The 23,526-nt window shown below is 39.1% G+C and overlaps 1 protein-coding gene across 2 annotated transcripts in view; it reads left to right on the forward strand.

Annotated features, from left to right (window-relative positions):
* LOC139691814 (matrix metalloproteinase-2-like) overlaps positions 1 to 23,526 on the forward strand; it is a 595,651-nt gene that overhangs the window by 565,425 nt on the left and 6,700 nt on the right. For both annotated transcript variants that reach the window (XM_071589694.1, XM_071589693.1), the window contains 6 exons: positions 16,967 to 17,122; positions 17,916 to 18,067; positions 18,468 to 18,638; positions 20,818 to 21,065; positions 21,401 to 21,542; positions 22,270 to 22,429. In XM_071589694.1, coding sequence (XP_071445795.1) covers positions 16,967 to 17,122; positions 17,916 to 18,067; positions 18,468 to 18,638; positions 20,818 to 21,065; positions 21,401 to 21,542; positions 22,270 to 22,429 — 1,029 coding nt within the window. The remainder of the gene's footprint in view (positions 1 to 16,966; positions 17,123 to 17,915; positions 18,068 to 18,467; positions 18,639 to 20,817; positions 21,066 to 21,400; positions 21,543 to 22,269; positions 22,430 to 23,526) is intronic.

A 23,526-nucleotide genomic window follows, 5' to 3' on the forward strand; every position in this document is an offset into this window, starting at 1 on the left:
TTAACGATGAACCTTATATCGGGTGCCAATTCTAAAAGTACTATAAATAAATTAAGGATTTATTTCAAGTTATTTCTTTGTACTTTTGATGTAATTTCCATCACCTTTTCAAAGGAATTTTGCGTTACGCCCCAGGATCCAGTACGTTGTAGGCATGAAAAACGTTCACGTGATCGAGTCTGTTTAAATGTGTATAGGATTGAGGAAAGGGTCGCGATGAATGCTCATGTAGATTCTGCAAATATAAGAAAAACAACTTTAGAACTGTAAATAAAGAAAATTTGTGACGCGCGCCAAGTGATTGCAGGATGAAAATACTCGAAACAAAATCATTTGCGGGAGTGGAACACGAATTACGTCGAGTTCTTTCAGTTGCGGGATTGCCGATTTTTTATTCAGTTTTCTTTCCTGAGATTTATTATTCATTTTGAAGTGGGGACTTTCCTCGTATAGACGGACTTAATAACTGCTCTAGTGTAATTGTCGTTTTCGAAATTTTAAATGTTTCAAATCCCTCTCTTTAACTATCCCAGATTTTTAACCTAACACAACTGTGCTTAAAAGCTCAAATGGTATTTTGCTCATTCTGCCTCCTCATGACAACCGAACACATAGCAATGCCTAGCTGATTCATGCATAGCGATGATTTTTCAGGAAATATTTACGCATCACTGCATTAAGTAAAATTAGCCCAAGTTAGGGTAATATTTCGGTCATTGAAAATGGATTGAATCGATTTTTGTTGAGGCCTGCGTCTAATGACATCGAATTTTGAATCCTCTGTGCCGTAAAACGGCCGCCCATGGATAGTCGATCGATCGAAACCGAATCGATTTTTTTAACGTCCTGCCATCTTTTTCCAATATGTCACGTCCAATTTATAGATTTCGGATACCCTTCGGCGTGTCCGCCGGTGGAATCCATTGTGAATTTATAAAGGAAGAGGTTCGTAAATTTTCTTTTAATTTGCTCTATTCAAATTTCTCCTCCTCGCTTGGCCGTGAGAGAAAACTTGGCCATTGTTGGGAATTCCCTCTCAAACCCACCATCACTTTCGCCCAGAACTTTTGATCTTTTTACTTATTTTTTTAATACCTATCGCCCCCCCCCCCAATAACCCAATAAATTGAAGCAGAAAGTTTTAACTCTGGGTATAAAGAGTCAATTGAAGGAGCAAACATCCATTTAGTTCTATTCAATAAAAATAGACTTTTTAGTGTTTTGATAAAACATAGCGTTCATCGGACGCAGTTGTGTTCATCGTGTGGTATTGAATGTTAAATATAATTATATTTTAATCATAATTTGATTTAGAAATATATAGGAATTGTATCTATCTATTATAATTTGAAGTGAGAAGAAAGCTTTTCTCTGCGGAAGTATTTCCTACACTTGCCTTAATTTGACTGTAAACATCGTTACTTGAAATGGAACGCAGCCGTCCGCGGAAGAGTATTAATACTTAGGTTCATATTTTTACATTTTATGTGTTATTTACTGAGAGTTACGTTTATAACTCACTTGTCAAACATTCATCACATTGAAGGACGAAATGTACAGAAATCATATTGAAGATCACTTAATTCGTGAAGACGCACAGTTTGAAAGCCAAAGATAAAATAACATTATACCCCTCGCTCTTTGTCATTGGAACTCGATAGGTCTACCGTTACCCATAAATCGCCGCCTTCATAGCCCTCGATCCATGTAGAGATGTGTAAATGTATGTATGAATATGAGCAGAGATACATGAAGGTGTCTTCAGTCATCATACAGAGAGATTATTTCAGATGCTCCTCTCTAAAGGCATATATGAGGGGCAGTCATGCATTACGTGAGACTTTGTATTTTATTTCCTGTTTTAAATTTTATATTTAAAAATACAAAATAAATTTTTATCTTAAAATTAATTATTCATAGTATTATTTGAGTTTCGCGAGAAAATAGGTATTTACAATAAGCAGTGGTTTAAAAGGCTAATTTTTGTATAAGGCAGTGACTTTATGATAGTTTTCAAGGTGCCTATTGTATGTATGGCCCTGAAAACTATCATAATGTCACTGTCACTGGTCATCAAGAGTGGTTGTTATAAGTTAGCGCATAGAAACGTGGTAGTCCAGAGGTAGAGCGTTGGAGTCCTTATCGTAGGACCCGGCTTCGATTCCTGGGTATGCCTCTTTGGGCATGCCCGGGAATCGGACCCTCTCTCAGCTTCACCCAAGCTGGGATTTTTCGGGTGCCATTCTTCCTGGAATACAGTATGTGGCGTAAGGAAAGGAACTGGCCCTTAAGGACTTAGTATTGGGTGTACTCTGCTGCCACCTACCAAACTGACCTTCGGGTTGATAACTGTTTTTATGGTTATGGCTTTATTTGCATTTATGTTCATTGCACGTAAACAAGCCGTCTACTTGAGATTTTAAAAATTTAAATATTTTCCTGGGTTACTGTAGGAAGGGGCGGACACTAATGACATCTGGCCCTAAGGAAATGAAATTCCTAAAAAACATAGGAACTCCTGATTTGACCCCTTAATTTCGATCAGTTATTCGCATCTCGGCTCACATTTTCCGATCGGACCACGAATACAAAACCAAAGGAATAAGATGCCATCAGTATCAGAATTAGAGACTCCTTTCTTTCGAGAAGTAATATGTGGCTGCAATTGAGCACTCAAAACGTCCCCACACCCAATCCAATCCCTAAAAGCATCCTCCCATTCCCCGTCATCCCATTGGTGCTCGCACCATCCGCCACACGCCGTTGGGTGGCTCGCAGGGTTAACTTGTAAACTTAGGTGGTGAGAGCATGGGATTTGAGCAAAGTGGGGCGGGATGAGAAGTGGCAAAAGGAGAGGGTTGTGGAATGGGGGATGAATAGGGACGATAGAGAGGTGGTGGTTGGGGTGTGGAAGAAGAGGTTGACAATGGAGCTCGGGGAAAGGAGAGGGGGTGGGGGAGAGGCGGGGGGGGGGGCGTGGTGTGAGTGTCTCTTGGGATGGAGTAGTAGGGAAACGCTGAAGTGGAATCGGAAGGCCTGGGCGCCGTGTTTCAGACTTCAATCGGAAAGGCTCGGGAATCATTCGATCCTCCTTTTGTATTCTTCCGTGACGATTGAAAATCCCGGAATCCCCACGTTCGCAGCGCCCTCTGCGTCCTCCCTCCTAGCCCTCCTCTCGCCAGCCTCCTTCAGCGCACACTTCGAATCCATCTCTTTTTTTTCGGACTCCGCTTCCCCTCGCTGATGGACGTCCCAGACGACATTCTTTAATATAACTCACACCGTTCCCGCCCCCCCCCCTTTCCCCCCTCCATCCTTTCGATTATTAACTCTTCAAGTACGCACTTCAAATCCGCGCCTCGCCGCCACGTCGAATTGATTTTTTTTCGTCAGTCCACTAGTCTTTCTTTATAATATTCTAACCTATTGTTAATATTTGCACACGCATCGGCTCATGCTCTGTTGTAGTCATAAGTGAATAAGTAAGAATACTCCCACACACACTATCTCAAAACATGTACGCAATGGTCTATTATAGATTTTATGACGACGAAAATATTACTTCCACCAGTAATTAAATATTGTTACACTATAAATAGGAAATAAATTAAAAAGTGCATTTTATATAACTATATATTACGTCATGTCAAATAAATGCATTAATGAAATGTCATCAAATAGACAAATATTTTTTTAAATGAGTTGCACAAACGGGATCATAAGAGTGCGTATTTAGACTTCGGTATGTTTTATTTAGATAAAAGACCATCCTTTATTCACCCCACTTTCCACTGTACGCTTATTCATTCTCTTTGATATTTTGAGGAAGAAGATGGAGATCGGAAGCATTTTATGTATGGATAAAGGTGTGAAGTTGACGTGAAAAGCTAAGCTGAAGAGAAGAAAAATGAAAAAAAGTATCTACCTGATAGGACTGGAGTGGCGACTTTTGAAGGGAATTTGCAGACAGAAAATGTGGATATTTTAGATACCGACATCGGTTATGTAGTCGGTGAAGACTGCACAGGAACGGATTACTTTAGGTAAGAGATTTCGAGAGAGGTGAAAGATTTTTTGATGGAATTAGAGGGCGGAAAATGTGATGATACGAAGAAGAAAATCTCTACGGTTTAAGGTGCTTCAATTTAAAAAAATAATTCGAAAGTGAACTAGGGTGTAGCAATTTTCAGGAATCGACCAAAGCTCCCTCAACACGTTCGATTTCCTGTGAATATGTGCCTGAAAACATATTTTTGGAGTCTCGCCCAGATTCCAATGGAATGTTTTTTATGTAGCGAGTTAGAAACTTCTTTTAAATATTTTTACTTGTGCCATTATATTTAGAAGCTCGTTGTGAAGTTAAATGTAAAAAAATGGCAATGAAGTTTTCGAGGAGAAGGAAGGCAGGGTTAAACGTTATAATTAGAGGGCAAACACTAGGGCAGATAGTTAGTTAATTACTCATCTTATTAGGATTTTGGACCAAGCTGGCAGAAGTATAAGGGCATTAGAAGAAGAATTGACCTAGGCAAAGAAGCTTTCACCCGGAAGATGTTAATGAGCGGGACGCTGATTTGGGGACTACGGTTGTTTAGAAAATATTGATGAAAACTCCGAAATGGAGTGTGGTTTTGTGCGGCGCGGAAACTTGGAAGCAAGACGATAGGCGTAGGTGTAGGTTTTTGGAAATTTTTCTTACAAAAAAATTTTAATTTATTCATTGTAACAAGTGTCAAGGTTGATTGGACCTTGCACCCCGAACCAGCCTATACACACCCAGACGTGTGAAGTTTCCATAAGGGAGGGTGTCATTTCCCAGTATTGCTATTCGAATTAAACCGAAAAATCTCTGCGCTTGGGATTGCCCATGGGAGATATGGACGCGGGTATCTCCTGTTAATAGCTGAACTGCCCACTGGGCCACCACGTCACCGAATGTTATTAAGAGGCATCGTTAATATAGTTTGCCAATGGTCGTTTGTACTATTAAAAAATATTGTGATGAAAGTGTTGACATATGAAATAACTTCTCCCAAAAAAATATTTTCCTAAAATTGCTATTCTCCTCAAAATGATTTGACTTCCCCTCACCCATGTGGAATTTTAGGAATTACTTTGATACAGATATAAATGAAACAAAAAAGTATTAATTTTGACAGTCACTACACGCTCGTTGTCCTGGATTTAAACTTATTCAAAGATCCCAAAATGTTTTTCACTTTAATTTGTGGCCAATATAGCTATATTTTTTTTGATAAATCAAAATCGGTCGTAATTACAATGCGCACAATGAATTCGTCTCGTTGCTTATTCCAATTTTTCCTCCGATAACACCCTTGCATATAACTCAATTACTCGGATAAAAAAGTGTGCAGCGTTTTAGCGATTGCCCTTTTTTTTAGACGAGTCGAATTCCGACGTTCCCTCTCCCTCAATCAAAAGCTTTTTCCCTCATCACTTCCGCCAAAAATTTAAATTTTAACGACCATCAAGCACGACTTGTCACCACAGCCCCGTGTGTCGTCGTTCGCTTTTCATCCGAACCAATGGATGGAAGCGCGTGTCGCCGTGTCTCTTTTGTTCTCTTCTCTCTCCCACGGGCGTTCATCAACCGGCCCACGGAAGGTCGGAATATTCCGTAAGCCAGAGCCTAACTCGGCTGTCAACTCTCCTCCCCCCCATCCTCCCCCTGCCTGTTTCCACCCATTGGACTCTGGTCTTTATCTCCCAAACCTTTGTCCCACGACGCAGCCCGACCGGAAATCATCGGCCGACTCTCCGGGCGTAGAGTATCGCGGCGATACTCGAATGTCTCTCCTCTTCTTAAGCGTCGACTCATCCCATTCCTTATCGCACTACCACTTTTCTCGTTCGTGCCCTTTCCAGCGAGCATTCCTCACTCAAATGCCAACTGAGTCTTCCAAACTTCCCCATTCTCAGCCCGCATAGCGACTAAATAAAAAATAATGAGCATTCTTGTGTTTTTTTGCGGCTCATATAGTGTACACCGCCTATTGGATTCAGTTCGCCATTCTTCCGGTCTCGTTTTTCGCCTTCCCTCGTGTACACTCAGTATCAGGATCCGAAGGAGAAACATCCATTCATGCATGTATACATACATCCCATCACGCCGGTCTCCCTCGGGGTAGATGGTGTCCAAATCAGCTTGATTTTCATATGCATCTACTCAATGCCCCGCAATCTGCCGCTTTACGTAAACACACGCACTTTCGATTTCTGATATTTTATAGGAAACCGAATTTATTTAACCGCTTCTGCCCTATCCTTGAAAATACTGATTACCCATCTTGTCATTCAAACGCATCCTTCTGTTCCCTTTGATTATTCCTAGTTTTAATAGTTTCTTCAAAGACATTTGCCAATGATTTTTTTATTCTAACCCGTCCTTCGTTTGAAACCATTTACTCTCGTGTATGTTTGGTGATTCAACTCTCTCTCATTCTCTTAGTATGACCAAACCGGCGGAGTAGTCTTTTTACGTACTCGTATATCACCGAAGCGTGTATTTAACGTTCTTACATTATCCATTCCTTTCTCACCTTATCTCTTCCATTTTTATCACAAGACACTTCTCGAGTATCGCATACTTAAACGCATTTTGAAGAGATCTGTGCATGGAATAGCATGACATCTGAAGGGCGAAGAACATATTCGGTAGATATTTTTTTTGGAATTTTTGTAATTCTTGTCATTTATTCAATTTTTGGCGAAGTGTAGATTTCGGTTATTTGAGTTATTTCACAAAAAGACATAGTTGTCACCTTAATTTTAATGTGAATAATTTTCTTGAAAATGGAATCACTGTTGTTATGAGCGGTAATTTTGATATTTCCTGGCTGATAATGTTAATAGCGAATAGAAACTAGGAATTGAAATTTCAAAATTATATTTCTCTAAAATTGACAGAGTAATGAATAAAGTTTGCAGTGTATGGCTGGATATTGGTATATTAATGATCCTCTGATGGTGTTAACAAAAATCTTTGTGTTTTTTAGGCATCATCTTCAATTGTATTTTACATTTTGATTCACTCCATACAGCTGTATTTTGCTATCTATGTTGTGATTATAATTAAAGTTTCTCTAATTTGAATTTGAATGAAATTCACGCACTTGTGAATGGCGTGGAAACGGTCTCTCTTACTAATGATCTTCGCCATTTGTTTCCGAGCGCTGCACTCAAGAATGAGCTGCCCTCGTATGTTCGGAAAATGAATCTGTGATCAGAAAAACGAACTGCTGTATTTCGTACTGTCCGAACAGGTACTTATCGGAAGTCAAATTGTTTACTCCTTGTTCGAAAGCGGACCTGTTACTTGTTTTAGCTACAGACGCTAACTTTTAAATTATCTCTCCAGTAATGTATCTCGCCTTACCTTTTTTTGCTGCAGAAATGAACTCTTCGAGACTCGGAAGTGCCTCTCATCGATTGGGTTGAGTGATTTAACAATCTTTACGTGGTTAGAAATCTGTTTCAATGTCGTATCTACCTGTCATGATAATACTAGAGTACATCCTAGTGATATGGATTATTGAAGGTGTAGTGCAATGAAAATTTATTTCATTTTTAATATTTTAATACATTCTTTGATTACGACGTGAAACTAAGTAATGTACTAAATTTCAAGTTACGAATTGTTTTTTTTTTAAATTTTGCAAGGAGGGGAAGAGTAAGTGTAAATTGAATATACAGTTGAATACTTCTATATTTTAGTGTATCACCAGAATAATCCTTAGGGGTAATCTATCCAATCCTTAACCATTAATTTCAAATTTAGATCAATTTAAATTTTCAAGAACCACTGCAGTAATTAACAAGGACTGAAAAGGCGTAAGTTTGTTGTGGTTAGCGGAGCATCATCTGTAAGCGGGTGGGCCCGAATGTGAACGCAATCATTTCTCTCTAAATGGTATTGATTTCTCTTTCGTCTTAACATTGAGCACTATTCACTGTTCATGTATCATTACTTTCTACTGTTAAATCAATAGTCGAGTAATCGGAAGAAATTCATGCTGAGGCATTGATAATAAAAGTCTCTGGCTGTAATTCATGTGGATGACGAAAGAAGTAAGTTTGTTTCGTGGGACAGACGCCTGTGTGCATTCCATTCCCATTTGCGCACGAAACGTTGATTTAAAAAATCTATGAGAATGTTCATGAACATTGATGGAGAAGTAGTTTAGCCACTGTTAAGTATGGCAAAATCAGTCGGTAAAAGAAGTGAACTTCATTGCAGTGGAGAATTCGGAAGGAATATTTCCACGAATCGCATTATACGAACCACCAAATTGGGTTAGCGCGGGCAGCGACAAACCATGTTCCAGGTCATTTCCCTCGGGATAGTCGCCCCTCGATCACCAATCAATAGTATCTAATATGTACTAGGATGAAACATGACCTAGGTTATTTTCGTTCACGATATTACTGTATATCGGCGTGCTAATGTCATTTAATTTTTCCACCATCCAAATCGATTTTAGTAATTTCCGAGAAAATTGGATAAATATTAAAACTGATTATCAGACCATTGGCATTTCGAGGCTTGGGTGTTAACTTCGCATGTAAGCAACGTACCTAAATATGTAAATGATGCAGCAATTTCAGAGTAAAAGTTATTCGAAAATTGCTGCGTTGAAATATTAGCGGATGCATATTAGCGGATGACTCGGTTAAAAGTTACTGTTGTGGCATCTCCCACAATTTCTTGGAATGTAAATGATGTTTCGTTAAAACGAGCCCAGTGATGGATATAGTTTACGTTGTGTGGCTCCGCTTCTCCGGCCAGAAATGAATTATTGCGGCGAGAAGGTTAGCCGTTACATCGTCCATGTGCCCCATCCCATTCGATGCACGACTCTGATCGCGTTGAACTTTCCCGTATTGTCCCCCTCGTCCGAACTTTAACCATCCAAACCGTTTTCGATCGAACCTTAAATCGTCCAACCTTACTCCACCCTTGGAATAAAGAGAAAGCAGTTTCCCTATACCACGTTCGGGACGAAACTCACCTCGCAAAATGTCCAAATCCTCCCCCGCCTCCTCCCACCCTCCCCGAAAACCTTCAGGGCGCGACGATCGTGTCTCGTCCTGCTCGCCAGCCCTACTTCCACGCCGCCCCGTCTCCACCCTCTCTCTCCATCCCCACTTCAATTCGGCACGTCCGTCCCCTCCTCCCTCTTGCTTCGCCCACCAACAGCTCCCAATCCACAAGCTCCCTTCACAGAAAATCCTTTTCACTCCTTCCCGACGATCCTATCCCTCCTCGCGGTCCCGCTAAATCTCCCGATCGAGGTCCCCTCGAGTGGCGTACCGTCAAGAGAGTGACCAATTTCTGGGTCAATGGAATGGGAAAAAAGGCTGAGTCAAGGGGGGGGGAGGTGGAGTTTGAGTGGCAAGGGTGGGACGGACGGATGAAAGGGAGATGATGTTTTTCGGCGATGAGAAGGGGGAGGGGGTTGGTCACGTAACACGGTCGCCAATCGATGTGGCCGCCATCAAGCGGCGGAAGTATTAAGTAGGTGCGGGCATACTTCACTTTTTGTCCGCCCCTCTTTTCCCAACTTTCCTTTCGCTCCGTTCCTTTCTCCTCTCTTAGAGTTCTCGACGTCTTCTTCCTCCGGTGTCGCTTCTTTCCACTTCGCCCAAAGGATCGCCCGCCTCTCCCTCCCCTCCCTTTCTCTCTCTTTCTCTTTGTGCTCACTTCATACATACCCTTCTGGGCGCTTGTCATGGCTTCACATTTTTCGTTGCTCTCAAAATTCTAACCTCGACTTAGTGGATGGACATGTTTGGAATCAATTTTTCCCGCACTTGCCCAACTGGTCTTTTCTGCCCGGTTTCCACTCGTAATTTATTTGTTCCCAATATGTAGCCATCGCGTGCCCCCCCCCTTTCCTGCGGAAGTTAGCCGTTAACAATCTAGGGACCCGGTATAGGAACCTTAAGTATCCTTTCTATTTTAAGGATCAAATGGTTCCTAGCAAAGCTCGGCGGCGTATGACTTCGTGCCCTCCCCTCTCCTCGGTAAACGCTCGTAATTTGGTAATTAAGCCTCTTAAATGGCCTGATAATGACTATCTTATGTGGCGATTCGAATTATTTCTGACAATTTATTTACGCGGATTGGATTTTTTCCGGGCCATAATTCCACAACCCCTCTCTTCCTATCTGTGTTGTCCCCATTTGTTTAAAATTAAAACGGTCATTTGCTAGTGTGTGCTACGTCAATCAGTCGTAATTTATCGCCGTGAGAAATCGAAGCGTTGTTTTGAAAGTGAGTAATCCTCCCATTTCCAGCTTAATTCATTCCCGTCGCGACTGCCACTCTGGGCTCGTCTCGCGCGCGCCCGCCCGCCTCTTTCTTTTGTTCTCTTCCACGTTATAATCCCCGGTCCCCGTCCTCGTCTTACTTTGCCCACTCCCGCCCACTTCTCTTCGCCGTCTCTCACCTATTCGATCCCCGTCTGTCTCGCCCGAATAGGATTTCGTTTTCATAAACTGACGGGTATGTGTGGATTTTCGTGTGCGATGGTGTGAGCGTGTGAAATTGTTTGTGTGTGTGTGTGTGTGTGTGTGTGTGTACTAGCGGGTGAACGAGTGAGTGAGTCGTTTCTGTGAACCAGACGCACCCCGAAAGAACGTCTGGCGCGGTCTCAAGTGCGCCAGACAACATGCCGCGTCCGCAAATTGAACGCGCATGCGCATGTGCTCCTGACGAAGGAATAAAAGCGGCAGGGACCAGCCACCCCTTGACTGCTTCACGATGTGGCGGAGGGGGGGGGGAAGGAAGGAGGGGACCAGACGGACGGAATGTGGGGACGACTGTTCTTCGTTGCTGCTCCTCCTCCTTTTTGTTGTAACCCAATTTTTTTCATATTTCGTCTTTCGACGAGCGAGTAGTCTCGGAGGGGAGGACAGTGTGGTCGTTAGAAGCGAATAGCGGTGGCAGTTTTTTCTTTTCTTCTTCTTCTTCCCGCCCTTCCGCTCTCCCTTCCGTTTCCTTTCTGCAGCCAAACGAGTAAATGTTTTATGCTTATTTTTGCGCCAAACTCCGTCTCCCTAGATGAATGCTATCGCCTTTTTCTGGGACATCCGATTGAAGGATCGTTGCGATCGGGCTTGGAATTCAAATGTTTTTTTGTTTCGCCCCTTTCAAGTAAAAATATCAAACTGGCAAGCTATGTCTATGTACTAGCGTAAATTGTCCTTTCTCAAGGAACCAGTCGTAAAGTGAAGTTTCGAGGCTTTCTTCACATTCGCACTCATGGTACGGCACTCACTTCCTCTGGCCCTTTTTGTCCATATTTCTGTGACGCAGCTGCGCAGTAAAGTGACCGCGTGCTGATGTCCTAAGACCCTCCTTGCGACGCCAAATTTCGGCACCTGCTTACACTCATATCCATTCTTCACTCGTGGCCCTTCCTCGAATCCGTTTCGAGTACCACATGTTTAGCGCTAAGTTCAAGGAACTTATTACCAAAATATTTCATTTGCTTGAAGTTTGGGGTTTGTGTCTTCTTGTTGAAAAACTTCGTCCCAATGATATTACTGTGATGTGTGCGCGATAAACATTGCTTCCGGACATAGTTTCCTTTCTAGCTGCTGATAGGATTTCTTACATAATCAACCGTAGAGCATACTTCGACACTTCTGCGTGACGATGTATGATTCATTCCGTGGGAAAAGTATCTTTGTGAGCTCCTTAAGATGATTTCATCGGGAGTGGGCTTAGTTAGAATCAGAGATCCTTCGTATCTGTGTGTATGTTCTCGATCGCCCCTTTTCACTTTCCTATTTATGATCATAGATGTTAATTTATCACAGTAGAAATACTAGAGGCAAATGAACTGTTCTTTGTTTAAGTTAGCAACTTCAATGCCCTGGGGTTTGTCGATGTCGCGTGTTTATTCCGTACACACTGATCTGTGTGTCAAGAAGAAAATTTTCGGTGGGAAAAACTTACGGAAAAGTCAAAATATACTTCTCACTTTCGTAGCATAACATCTTAGATGGGAGAAAAATATAGCTATACTTATGATTACGCGGCAATTACACAGTAATTATTTACAAAGAATGAAATCATAATCACTTTCCATTATGTATCTGCGTGTAAAGATGGATATTTTTCAGAGGTTTCTGAAATAATGGGAAAGAAGAGGTTATTTTTTTACATTTCAATTTAATATAACTTGCCGTTTGGGCCAATATGTCTTCGTTCCTCGACGATTTGTTTCATTGCATTAGATAAAAGTAATTTGCTGTGATTCACAAACATTCTCAAGAAGAAAAGAACAAGTTATACTGTCTTTCTTCATTATGTGTCCCTTATGCTCTTCAAATGTTTCTTATGAGCAAACTACCAAAACTGGTCATGCTTTATCTTGCTTGCGGTTGTGTTTTAAATTAATGTCATTGTAAAGCTTAACTTTTAAATTATATTTCCGGGGAAGACCTCGTGAGTTGTGACGTTCTTCCCAAAAAAGAAAAAAATGTCCCAAAAACGAACTGTCGTCAATTGTCTCCATGCAATGAACTCCTCTCGCTCCTTTCGAAGCTTGATTGCTGCTATGTGTGTCGTAAGTTCGAAAATGGATCGGTAAACATTGCTCCATATGCTTTTGGTGTGATAGGGAAACTTGGTTCACTAAGAATATATGAGGGTGAGGCCAAATAGAGAGAGCTACTGGGATAATACACTGAAGGCTTAGGGGCCTACTGCCAGATGTTGTTGTTCCTCCACTGTTAGGCATTTGTTGGTGATCGCTAAATCTATCTTAAATTCGATTAGAGGATAATATTTATGATGATGAAAGACTGCTTTTTATACGTTATCTTACTCTCAATCCCCCTCCCTTCACTGGAGTCTCTATGAGCAGTGTTCGCAATATCACTGGCCACATCCTGAAGGTCCTGCTAATAGATAATACCTTGCATTTTTCTGCATCTATCCTTTGAAGGTTCTTCTTGTAAAGTCGGAGCCTCGAATTCCTATCCCGTTGATCGATCTGAGTTGATGCTTCCGGCAAGATTAAGAGTCGGTGTGGGACGGCATTTTATCATATCGTTCGAGTTGGAATGAAGTTGGATTTTTATGATCGCGCGGCTGTTTATTGGTTTAGGTTTGGTGTTTAAGTCCCCCTTCTGCCGGATTATTATATCCGTTTCTCTTCTCTCTTGGCGATATCCGTTTTCCACAAAAAACGCTCTGATCCTTCACCGTATTAAATTCTGTCGGTTTGAATACGAGATCGGATGAAATTGTTCAGCGGTAATTTCCTTACTCTCTTTCAACCCCAAAACGATCGTTCCCCTCGCTCTCACTCGTGGTCAACAAAGCATTGCTGCCTTCGTGATTTGAATCGTACTGAAAAACACCCCCTAATTGCCATTGATCTCCCGTTTGCGAGCTGGCATCGCAAATAGAAAATCATGAATTTTATTTTCTCCTCGGTACGTCTTTTTGTCACAAGCCATTTCGATCTGCTTACATGATATATTCATAACACTTCTGTAACTTACACATTAATTTTATCATAATGGCTGTAAATGAATGCTTTTTTTTGCTGTTTTTGTCAGAGTACTTACAAAATTAGCGTCTAATTATTTCCATATCATTTCCAAACCATTGCATGTCAACTACTTTTGACGCATGACGTTTTATAGTCATTTTCATAAATATTTAATGTGTTAGCATTATAAATATTTAATTAAAATTTAATTAATAAACTGGTAGTTTATCCTTGAATTTAGGAAAACCATTATTTTGCTAGATTAATGAATTCGAAAGTTAACTATGTTCGAACAAATTCACAGCGTGTTTCACATGTAGCTTGTATCCATTCATGTTTTTTGTCTACTGCTGCATTTGCGATCGCCGTGAAGGGTATAGCTCGGGTTGATTTACATTCATTCTCTCCTGGATTTCAATACAATTCACATTGCTTTATTTCATCTTGAATTGGCCACGTGTGTAGATGAACCATCATTCAGGTTTGATTTTTAGTATCACCCCGAAATCATTCGCGACTATTATACCGAAACAAATATTAGATATTCGGTTCATCTGAAAGGAATTTGAAAATGCCGTTGGACTCAAATAAATGTACCTAGTAATCTAGTTTTTGGCACCACTTAAGTTTTTATTTTCCCTTAATGAAGTCTTTACAAACCCCAGAAAATTGGCATTTACACTTAATCCCGGAGTAACTTCATAGTAAATTCCAGTTAGGTAGCTCACTAAGAAACCACTCAAAAAGGTTTGACGGATGGACGAGTTCTCGTATATTTATGTATGCTATGTATAAGAGTAGAAGTTAAATTATATTGAAGTGTAATTTCTAATGAAAATTCTCAGGCACGTATGGGGTTCTTAAGGAACTCGAATGCCTGTAAAAAAGAAATAAAGGAAGGCCGAAAGATTTCAGATAGCACGTTTATATGGAATAGTCTTACTGTACTAATTGTGTACAGCTGACAGGGGCATATCTTGAAAGTTAAGTGGATATGAGAAATTTTAACCGTTGAAAACTTGCATTAAGGGGAAATAGGAAAAGTGTAAATTATCATGTAGCTACCGGTATACCGGAGATTTATTGTGATCAGTAATTATGAATTCCGGAAGTGGTAAACTTGCAATATAGCTTCCGTTGGTGTTTGATGTTAGCAGCAAATGGAGACGTTTCATTAAATAGTAGACTTACTCTTCACCTACCTTATCTCTTATGTGGTAGGCTAATTGTACGATTGTTTATTTTTTAAAATATTGGTCTACTTAAGTATTTGTTTCACCACCACGCTAGCCGAAACAAATAGCAGGGAAAAGATTTTCAATGCCAAATATTAGATTAGGTCATACCGGATTATTTATTTGGAAATAAATAAACTCCCCATTAATTCTTTTCGGTCCTCCTTTCACATGGTCGGAGAGGCAGGTTGAGCTTGTGTTGCATAGAAAGTAGCCCCATGTAAACTCCTTGTTCGCATTCAGGCTCAGGCGGCCAGCGTTAAAATATTTTCTTTTTTTTAAGGATTTCATATTAAGTTTATGCATATGGGATGCTCGATAGACCTAACCCCTCTGGCCCTCTCACTTCCAAAGCATTCCTGAAATATTAAAAACGAGACTGAAGGGTCACGCAGAGGTCGCCTTCCTGCTCTACCTTCGTCCGTGGGTTGGCATACGGAAGTTATTTGGTGCCGGCAAACTTGGGAGGATTCTATCGACCTCATTCGCTTAATCCTTAACCAAGGAAACACTAGCCATCTAACCACCTTCTCCGCAAAGAGCCATTGATATTACTCGCTAACTCCTCCCCCGCATTGCCTCTCCTAGTGACTTAAGCCCTTCGCTTTAACATCTGGGACCTCTTCTATTCCTTTTGATCAACATTTTAGAGGAGTGGGAAGAGTGTCCCTTCGCCCCCGACAAACTTAGCCATATGGTTTCATTATGACGTGTTAATTCTTTCACTTCCAGTCGTATTTTGTTTAACCCCTAGGGAAATTGCAGGGGTCATTATAATCAAAATCCCAGAATTTCTTCCATTTTTTACCTCCTACATTTCCATAGAAAAAAAGTTGCCGCCTGCGATCGGTCTTGCCAGACTGAACCCAAGCCGTTATTACATATTATCGGAGGCAATTCATAATGAACGCATTCAATTTGTGCGAGCAGCTAATCAAAACGTGAGGGACTTGCGGCTGTTTTCCTTGAAACAGAAACAAACAAAAATTATTCATCCCTATGTTATTAATTACTGCATTGCAAAATGATTGGTGTAAAAATCCAACAATACGCACTTTTTTGGTCCCTGGCAGATTTAGTCTTGATAGATAGCATGGGGGTGGGTGTTCGAGATGGTGCGGTGGCTATCGTACTAGCTTCCCACCCAGAGGGCCCGGGTTCAAATCCCGGCGGTGTTGAATATTTTTCAGTGGTATTTCGATCCCTACTTGAGGTGCTTTGTGGAGGGCACTTTGAGTGAGCACGCCGTCCGTTGGATGGGACGTTAAACTGTGGACACCTTGGCGCCTTTCTTAGAGTAGGCTAATAATGCCGACGCCGGGTTTCTCTCCGCCCTTCATCCTATCCTGTCCATCCCCTATGGCGCAAATGACCAGTACTGTCGGTCGCCTCCCCTAAATACTACTACTACTAGATAAGCACGAAAATGATTTATCATCGGAATCCTTCTTCCGCATTTTGAACATTAGATAAAAGTAGACAGTAAAATACTTCTTGGTATCAATGACATGTGACTGAGTTTTCTATTAATGTTGCTTTACTAGCTTAAAATTGACATGAAGGGTACTTTAAAATGTGTTCCTCTGTAGAATCAAAGTAGGTTGTGTGGTAATCCAGTGGTTAAGGCATTTGACTATTTACCGCAGGGCTTGGGTTCGATTCCCGTGCACATGGATACCCTCAGCTTTGCCCAAGCCATGTGATTTTTTGGGTATCAGAACCTTTGGAGCAGCCATAGCCAGCACAGGAAAAGGCTGGCCAGGTAACAGGCCCCCCCCCTACTCTGATGTGTGAATTTCTCACACCATTGGGGTTACTACTATGTGAGCTTCGCCTTCACTTATCAACTATCTTTTGGAATGATAACTGTGGTTGGTGGGCAGGGGCCACTTTCAATGACTGGATAAAATGGGGAAGAGCATTTTGTGTGTTTCAAAATATTCCTATTTGGATGCATGAGAAATGTGATATCTGTGCGAGTGCCACTTTAAGATTGGGCATTAAAAATTTTGTTGATTTTTGAAAGTCATCTGACACATCTTCAATTAAAATGAAATTATAAATATTTTCTTATATATGTTATTATATTAACTATAATTAAAAGGTGTCTACCTTTTAATAGTTGATTCTTTTTCTATCTATTTTTTAAAAATCTGCTTGCAGCCCTGGGATGGATAATAAATATAATTTTTTTCCTTCCAGTTTGAGGATTCCACCAACACTGAAGACCAAGTATCTTGATCCACGCGCAGTGCAACGTGAATTGAAGGAAGCATTGGAGATATGGGCTGAGAATTCTAAATTGACTTTTGATATGGTCAACCATGACAATGCTGATATTGTCATTGAATTTAGCAGGTACAATAAATTTTTTGCTAATGTTATTCATGTACCATATATATTTGTCATATTTGATAAATTTTGCGGCTGTATTGGTTGAGCACCTTTCCTCAATGCCATTTGCAAAGAAATGCATTGGATTCAATAGATTACCTGAATGCTTTTTCAAGGCATGCCGTGAAAAAGGTAGTTAGGCCACAACCATCCTTTTTTCCCTTTTTTTCCTGTTATATACTATAGCCAATTTGGACAGTGCTGTATATTGATATCCAGCTATCACGAAAGACTTGATTTGTTTAAACCCTGCTATAATATATAAAGCTGGTGATAAGAAATGAATATTGGGGTAGCATCATAAACTGCAATTTAATTAATTATTCTATTAGTGTCATTCTGAATTTGATTTGTAGATTTTTTATATTTCTCGAGTACAAATTCTGAAAATGGGAATGAAGAGTCATTTAAAATTTGTGTAAGGTAGAGGCAAATACTGAATAAGGAATAAGGTGGGGCATTTTCTGAGAGTTTCGAAATGCAATAATGCACTATTGGATGCATAAGAGATAAATTTGTGAATTCTGGGAAGGTACTAATGAATGATCATGCGCTGGCATTTAAAGGTGATTTTTGTAAATTACTTTCCACATCTGGAGACTGGGTGCTAACAGCCACACCTTTCTGCTCATAAATTCTCCAGTGGTGTTAATCCAATAGTCAACTTAACTTTTTGATGTAATAAACATTGGTTTGTTTCATTTTGATGATTTTCTGTAAAAGATAACCTCTCATTTATCTCCAATAAATTTCCCAGGGGCTATCATGGAGATGGTTTCCCGTTTGATGGTCGAGGGAAGATTCTGGCGCATGCCTTTTTCCCCGGGAGGGACCGAGGAGGAGACGCTCACTTTGATGATGATGAGATTTGGCTGATGCAAAGGGAGAGCAATGGAGTGGCTGAGGAAGGTGAGAAACAATCCATTCTTCCAGTCAATCAGCTATTTTGAAGTAGTTTTATTGCTACCATCACAAAAAGTTAATTTTTCAAAACAAAGGTAGTAAATTATTTGTACCTAAATTACACTCAAATAATGTGCATAAAAATCATTTTATTGTATTTTTTTTCTTGTAAAATGCACAAAATTGAAAATTTTCACAAATTAGATGCACACGGACTCATAGAATGCTTATGTATATGGAATCTTTCCTATATTTTCCTGGAGAAAATTATCATATTGCTGTGCAGTTATCTTCATTTTATTATTTTAATCCAATTTTATTCCTTGTGAATTAGTTCCTTAGTTTAAAATCTATTCCTTATTCATTAGTTCAAATGTATAATAACCACCGTCCATTCTTTATTTAGTGGGGACTAGCTTGTTTGCTGTAGCTGCCCATGAATTTGGTCATTCTCTTGGACTAGCACATTCAAGTACTGTGGGAGCCCTCATGTATCCATGGTACCAAGGATCAATAACACAAGAAGGGAAATATAGATTACCTGATGATGACATGTATGGAATACAGCAACTTTATGGTAATTATCAATGAATAACGGTGACTTTAAATTTCCAATAAATGTAAACCATTTCACCAGGCCATCTCATTTTAGATAGAGTGGCTTGTTAGTCATTAAATTATTTTTATTTGATAATGAGATATTTAAATGCTGCATAACATATTCATTATTAATTTTTGAGTCTAGGAAAGTAAACAAATTGACCAAAAAAACAGGAGATTAGGTGGGAGAACACAAATAAGTATCACACTGATATAGTATAGTGTAGTTAACCAGACTTCCTTTGTAGTAGTAGTAGTTTTAAGGGGAGGCGACCGACAGCTAAGGTCATTTGCGCCATAGGGGATGGACAGGAAAGGATGAAGGGTGGAGAGAAACCCGGCGTCGGCATTAGCCTGCTCTTTACGAAAGGTGCCAAGGGGTCCGCAGTTTAACGTCCCATCCGACGGACGGCGTACTCACTCAAAGTGCCCTCCACAAAGCACCTCAAGTAGGGATCGAGATACCTCTGAAAAATATTCAACACCGCCGGGATTTGAACCCGCGCCCTCAGGGTGGGAAGCCAATACGTTAGCCCCCGCACCATCTCGATCCCCGACTTCCTTTGTATCACCAACGATATCTTTAAGGTATTGATGGTTATTTATGATAAAAATTTTATCACAAGCCAAAAGATACAGGAACAATTACAAACGAGAAGCTATATTGTAATGCATGAACATTTTTGCATAAAAAATTTTAGGTTATTGTAAAATAAAATACAAGGATTATCAAACTGCAGAGCAGTTATCTGCTATGACAAGTGGTACTGAGTGGGTGTTAGAGTTCAAAAGATGTGCATTTCATTGTAGTACTAGGGGCAGTCAAATGAAAACCAAACACCCACCATAGCACACAGTCAGCAAGAAGCTAGCAATTTATGTATCGATACTGCAATTACTGTAGAGGGAGAACTACATAGTGACAACTCGCAGGTGCATGCAGTTGTTGGGTTATGTCCTTGTTGGCCTGTGGACTGGTTGTTATAGTGGGTTTTCGGTTTTCATTTTACTGCCATACATATATACATAACGAAGCATACATGTTGGGAAGTTTATTTTTGTTCACCTTCACTCATAGAATTAAACTTAAATATCCTGTTAAAAATAAAATATAAAATAAATATCTTTGGCAATTGATATTTTATCAAATTTGCTATTAGCATTGACTAGTCATTGTTTTCCTGAAATGTTTTGAACCAGGGAAAAGAAAAAAAGAATTGCTTCAAATATGTTGTCTAGAGAAAAAAATGTGAAAATGAATCCTGTTTTAGAAAAATGCATGTTGACCATTTGAGTAGGCTCAAATGTAATGTTCCGTATAACAAGTCATAATAATGAGGAATTAGATGCTGCTAGCGGCTAAAATTTATTGCAAATACAAATGAGGCTTAAATTATGCTGTGTGAGAGTGCCGTGTCAGTTATTCCATCACGTGGAGTTAAAGGTTATCTTTAATCAGTAGCAAACTCAGTAAACCTCTAAAGGGCCCATTTTCTCATATAAACAGAAATAGTTTTATAATCTTTTTACTAAAACTAACTTTGAAGAAAATGTAAAATTTGAAACCAATTGCACTAATTTTAGAACCACAACATAAAATGTTTTATGCTCAAGGTATAGTATTCCAAATTAGTTATGAGGCATATAAGCAATATTTGTTTTGCATTTCATCAAAGCCAAAAAGGGGGTCAAGGACTCTCCTTGGGTCTGCACCTGATGATAAAGGGACTCTTCCTTACATGATTAAAAACCAGGAGGTCAGTTGAGTCTTTTGACTCAACTGACCTCCTGGTTGAGACTACTCATTGAGATAATTTTAAGGTTGGCATAATTACAGTTACCAGAAGTTGTGTATCTAAGAAAAATGTCACAACGGATGGTTTCTGGCATAGGTGAGCTATCAAATAGCTGAAGATAGTGTGTGAAAACTTTTTCAGAAATAGATGTGTATTACATTCCAGCCCATATATCCATAAAGGGGCATTCTTGTTGGAATTTCTATTTTCGTCTAAATTAAATTCTTGAAGATACAGGAGGCATTCGGAATTCTTATAGCATATTTGTTCAGGAGCAGGGAAAAAATGAACTTTACTTCATCCTGGTATGAATTACATTTTTTTTATAGATATGAGAAAATATATTATTCAAAATTACAGGTGCAAGAGAAGAAAGGCCTTATGGAACCAGAAGGCCATATAATCCGTGGACCACACCTTCCACAACAACCACAACTACTACTCCACCGCCTCGAACTCATAGACCCCACCATGGTGACAACACCCCATCAAGGCCACATTACCCTCCTCCCACAAGGGCACCTCCAAGTGAGATACCAGACACATGCAATACCAACTATGATGCTATATCAATCATCAGAGGGGAGTTGTTTATTTTCAAGGCGAAGGTAAGCTGAAATGTGTAAAAGCTCATAATCTCATTAGTGCTGTTGCTAAATACTGTTCTATCAAGTATTTTTTCTTGGTGGCAATGTTGCTAGCATAGAAAGATATTCTCCTGATTCAATCATTTTATATGATGAGATTACTCTTAACCTTGTTCAAAGCGTGAATTAAAAGAAAGATTGAATGTCAAACAAGAATAGCCATTAACTTATACTCATAACCATATTGCTATTTAATAAAGTTGGAATTTATACAAGAAACAAATACATAGTTGAATTGTCAGCTTTCTACATTGCTATTTGATATTAATAATTAAGAATATTTCTTATGCTTACAGTATTTCTGGAGAATAGACAGATTGGGTCAGAATAAAGTACAGCCTGTGTTGATTAGCAGATTTTTTTACGACATGCCAAAGGACCTCACACATGTTGATGCTGTATATGAAAGGAAGGATCAGAAGATTGTGTTTTTCATTGGTAATTAATTATATTTGTTATACAAATTGTAAAATACAAAGAATTTGATTGCAAAAATCAAAATTCACTCATCTGAAAATGTCATGCCTTCATAGAGTAATTGTTTCTCTGATAAAAAACATGTATTTGTAGCTGGAATAATTGAATGCAGTATATATTATTTTAAAAAGAAATAAAATACCTGATAATATCAAAGGTTATGCTGCATTATGAATAATTAGAACTACATATTTATTTCCAGCTGGTTTATTAACTTCTCTTGTGTCATTACACTTCACATTATCTGGCCACTTGATCCACTGTATGGTCACCTTTTTCCTGTTCTTTTCTTGTCTGCAGTTTGCCACCTCCACAACATTTCCACCACAGGTCTACCACACACACTAAAACTCGTGCAACATTGCAAACTGCACAATAAAGTTGTGCCTTGTCTTGATTACAACATTTTTATGGTTTCATATGCCTTTATTGTCATTTATACACCTTCCATTGACATTATTACTCACATAATATGACTGCAGAACTTAATATTTGTCGTTAAAGCATAATTTTTCGCACTATAAACATGTCACCTGTAATGATCTAAGAATATATAAAAGGTATTGTCCATTACTCAAATTAATAGCAATGTGTTCTCTTGAAATTTCATGAAGTTGAACTCTTTTATTTCTTCATGTTACAATGATTTTCAAAGGTGATTTTATCAGCTAATTGTTTTTTATTCCAGGGAATAAGTATTATTTGTATGACGGCAACAACCTAACCCCTGGATATCCAAAACCCTTGACTCATCTTGGCCTGCCAAGTACCCTGGATAAAATAGATGGCGCTATGGTTTGGGGCCACAATTCCAAGACCTATTTATTTAGTGGAACAATGTACTGGAGGTAGGTTATATTCAGACTTGTAGATAATTGCAGTGTGCCTGAAAATCACAGGAAACTGGAAAAAGTAATTTGACTTTATACCAATCAAATGAGGATATGAATGTACTGATGTAAAATTTTTTATATCCAGTAGTAATATCATTTGATGAAATATGTTGCTTTGGAGAAAGCTTTGAATGAATTTGAGTCATCCAAATAGGTTCCAGGTTTGATTTTTCTTTGCTATAAACAATATTCTAAATATATAGGTGTTGATATTAATCGCTAAAAAGTTTGTAGAAATGTGAAATTCTTCGTATATTGACCAGATTATACATTATATAGATGAGATTCTTCAATTCCAATGTCTATTACTTAGCTGATATCCTCTTGATATGTTTCCAATTCTATTGTTAAAATCTAATTTGTTTATTAGTTAATGCATAATTAATAATTATGTCTGTGTACATAAACATTTTGTCTTCTTTCCCAATTTTTCTCCTTTGTATTTTGTAACTGATTGGGTACTTCTTTGGTGAATCATCCCTTGTCTTTGTGAATGTCATTGGTGTCACAGCTTAAAGGAACATTATTCTTATCAGGATTTCTCAACGTTCATATCGTGTTCTCAGCTTCCTAAAAAATTGTCATTTATTAATGGTTAAAAAAAGTGAACCATTCTCAACTTTTCCCAATTCTATCATTTTCACAATGATCCTATCCTGCTTGACAGCAAAAACTTTTTAGTATTCTTTTCCCTGCAGAATTTTCCAGCTATTTAAGTTCTTGCAAATCATTTGCAGCCATCACATACACATGGGAAAATTATTTTAGTAGGATAGATGCTGTAAAATTGTACCACAAGATTTAGGAGTTAAAAATTTAAATATATAAGTTGGGAATTCAATAAATGTAAGAGCGTTAAATGTAATTAATATCATCATAGTCATAAATGGCTTTGAACTAGCAATATGTGACAGCACTGAAACATATTACATGTGAATTACTTATTATTTGTTGTAGTACTCCTTTCTTTCTCTAATGAATCTTTTGTTACTCCATTGTGATAGGCCAAATGAGTTCCCTAAATATATCCCGACAATATTGTTTCATCTTCA

This window comes from Hetaerina americana, unplaced genomic scaffold (genome assembly GCF_022747635.1).
Source record: "Hetaerina americana unplaced genomic scaffold, ioHetAmer1.1.p SCAF_4, whole genome shotgun sequence".
NCBI lineage: Eukaryota > Metazoa > Arthropoda > Insecta > Odonata > Calopterygidae > Hetaerina > Hetaerina americana.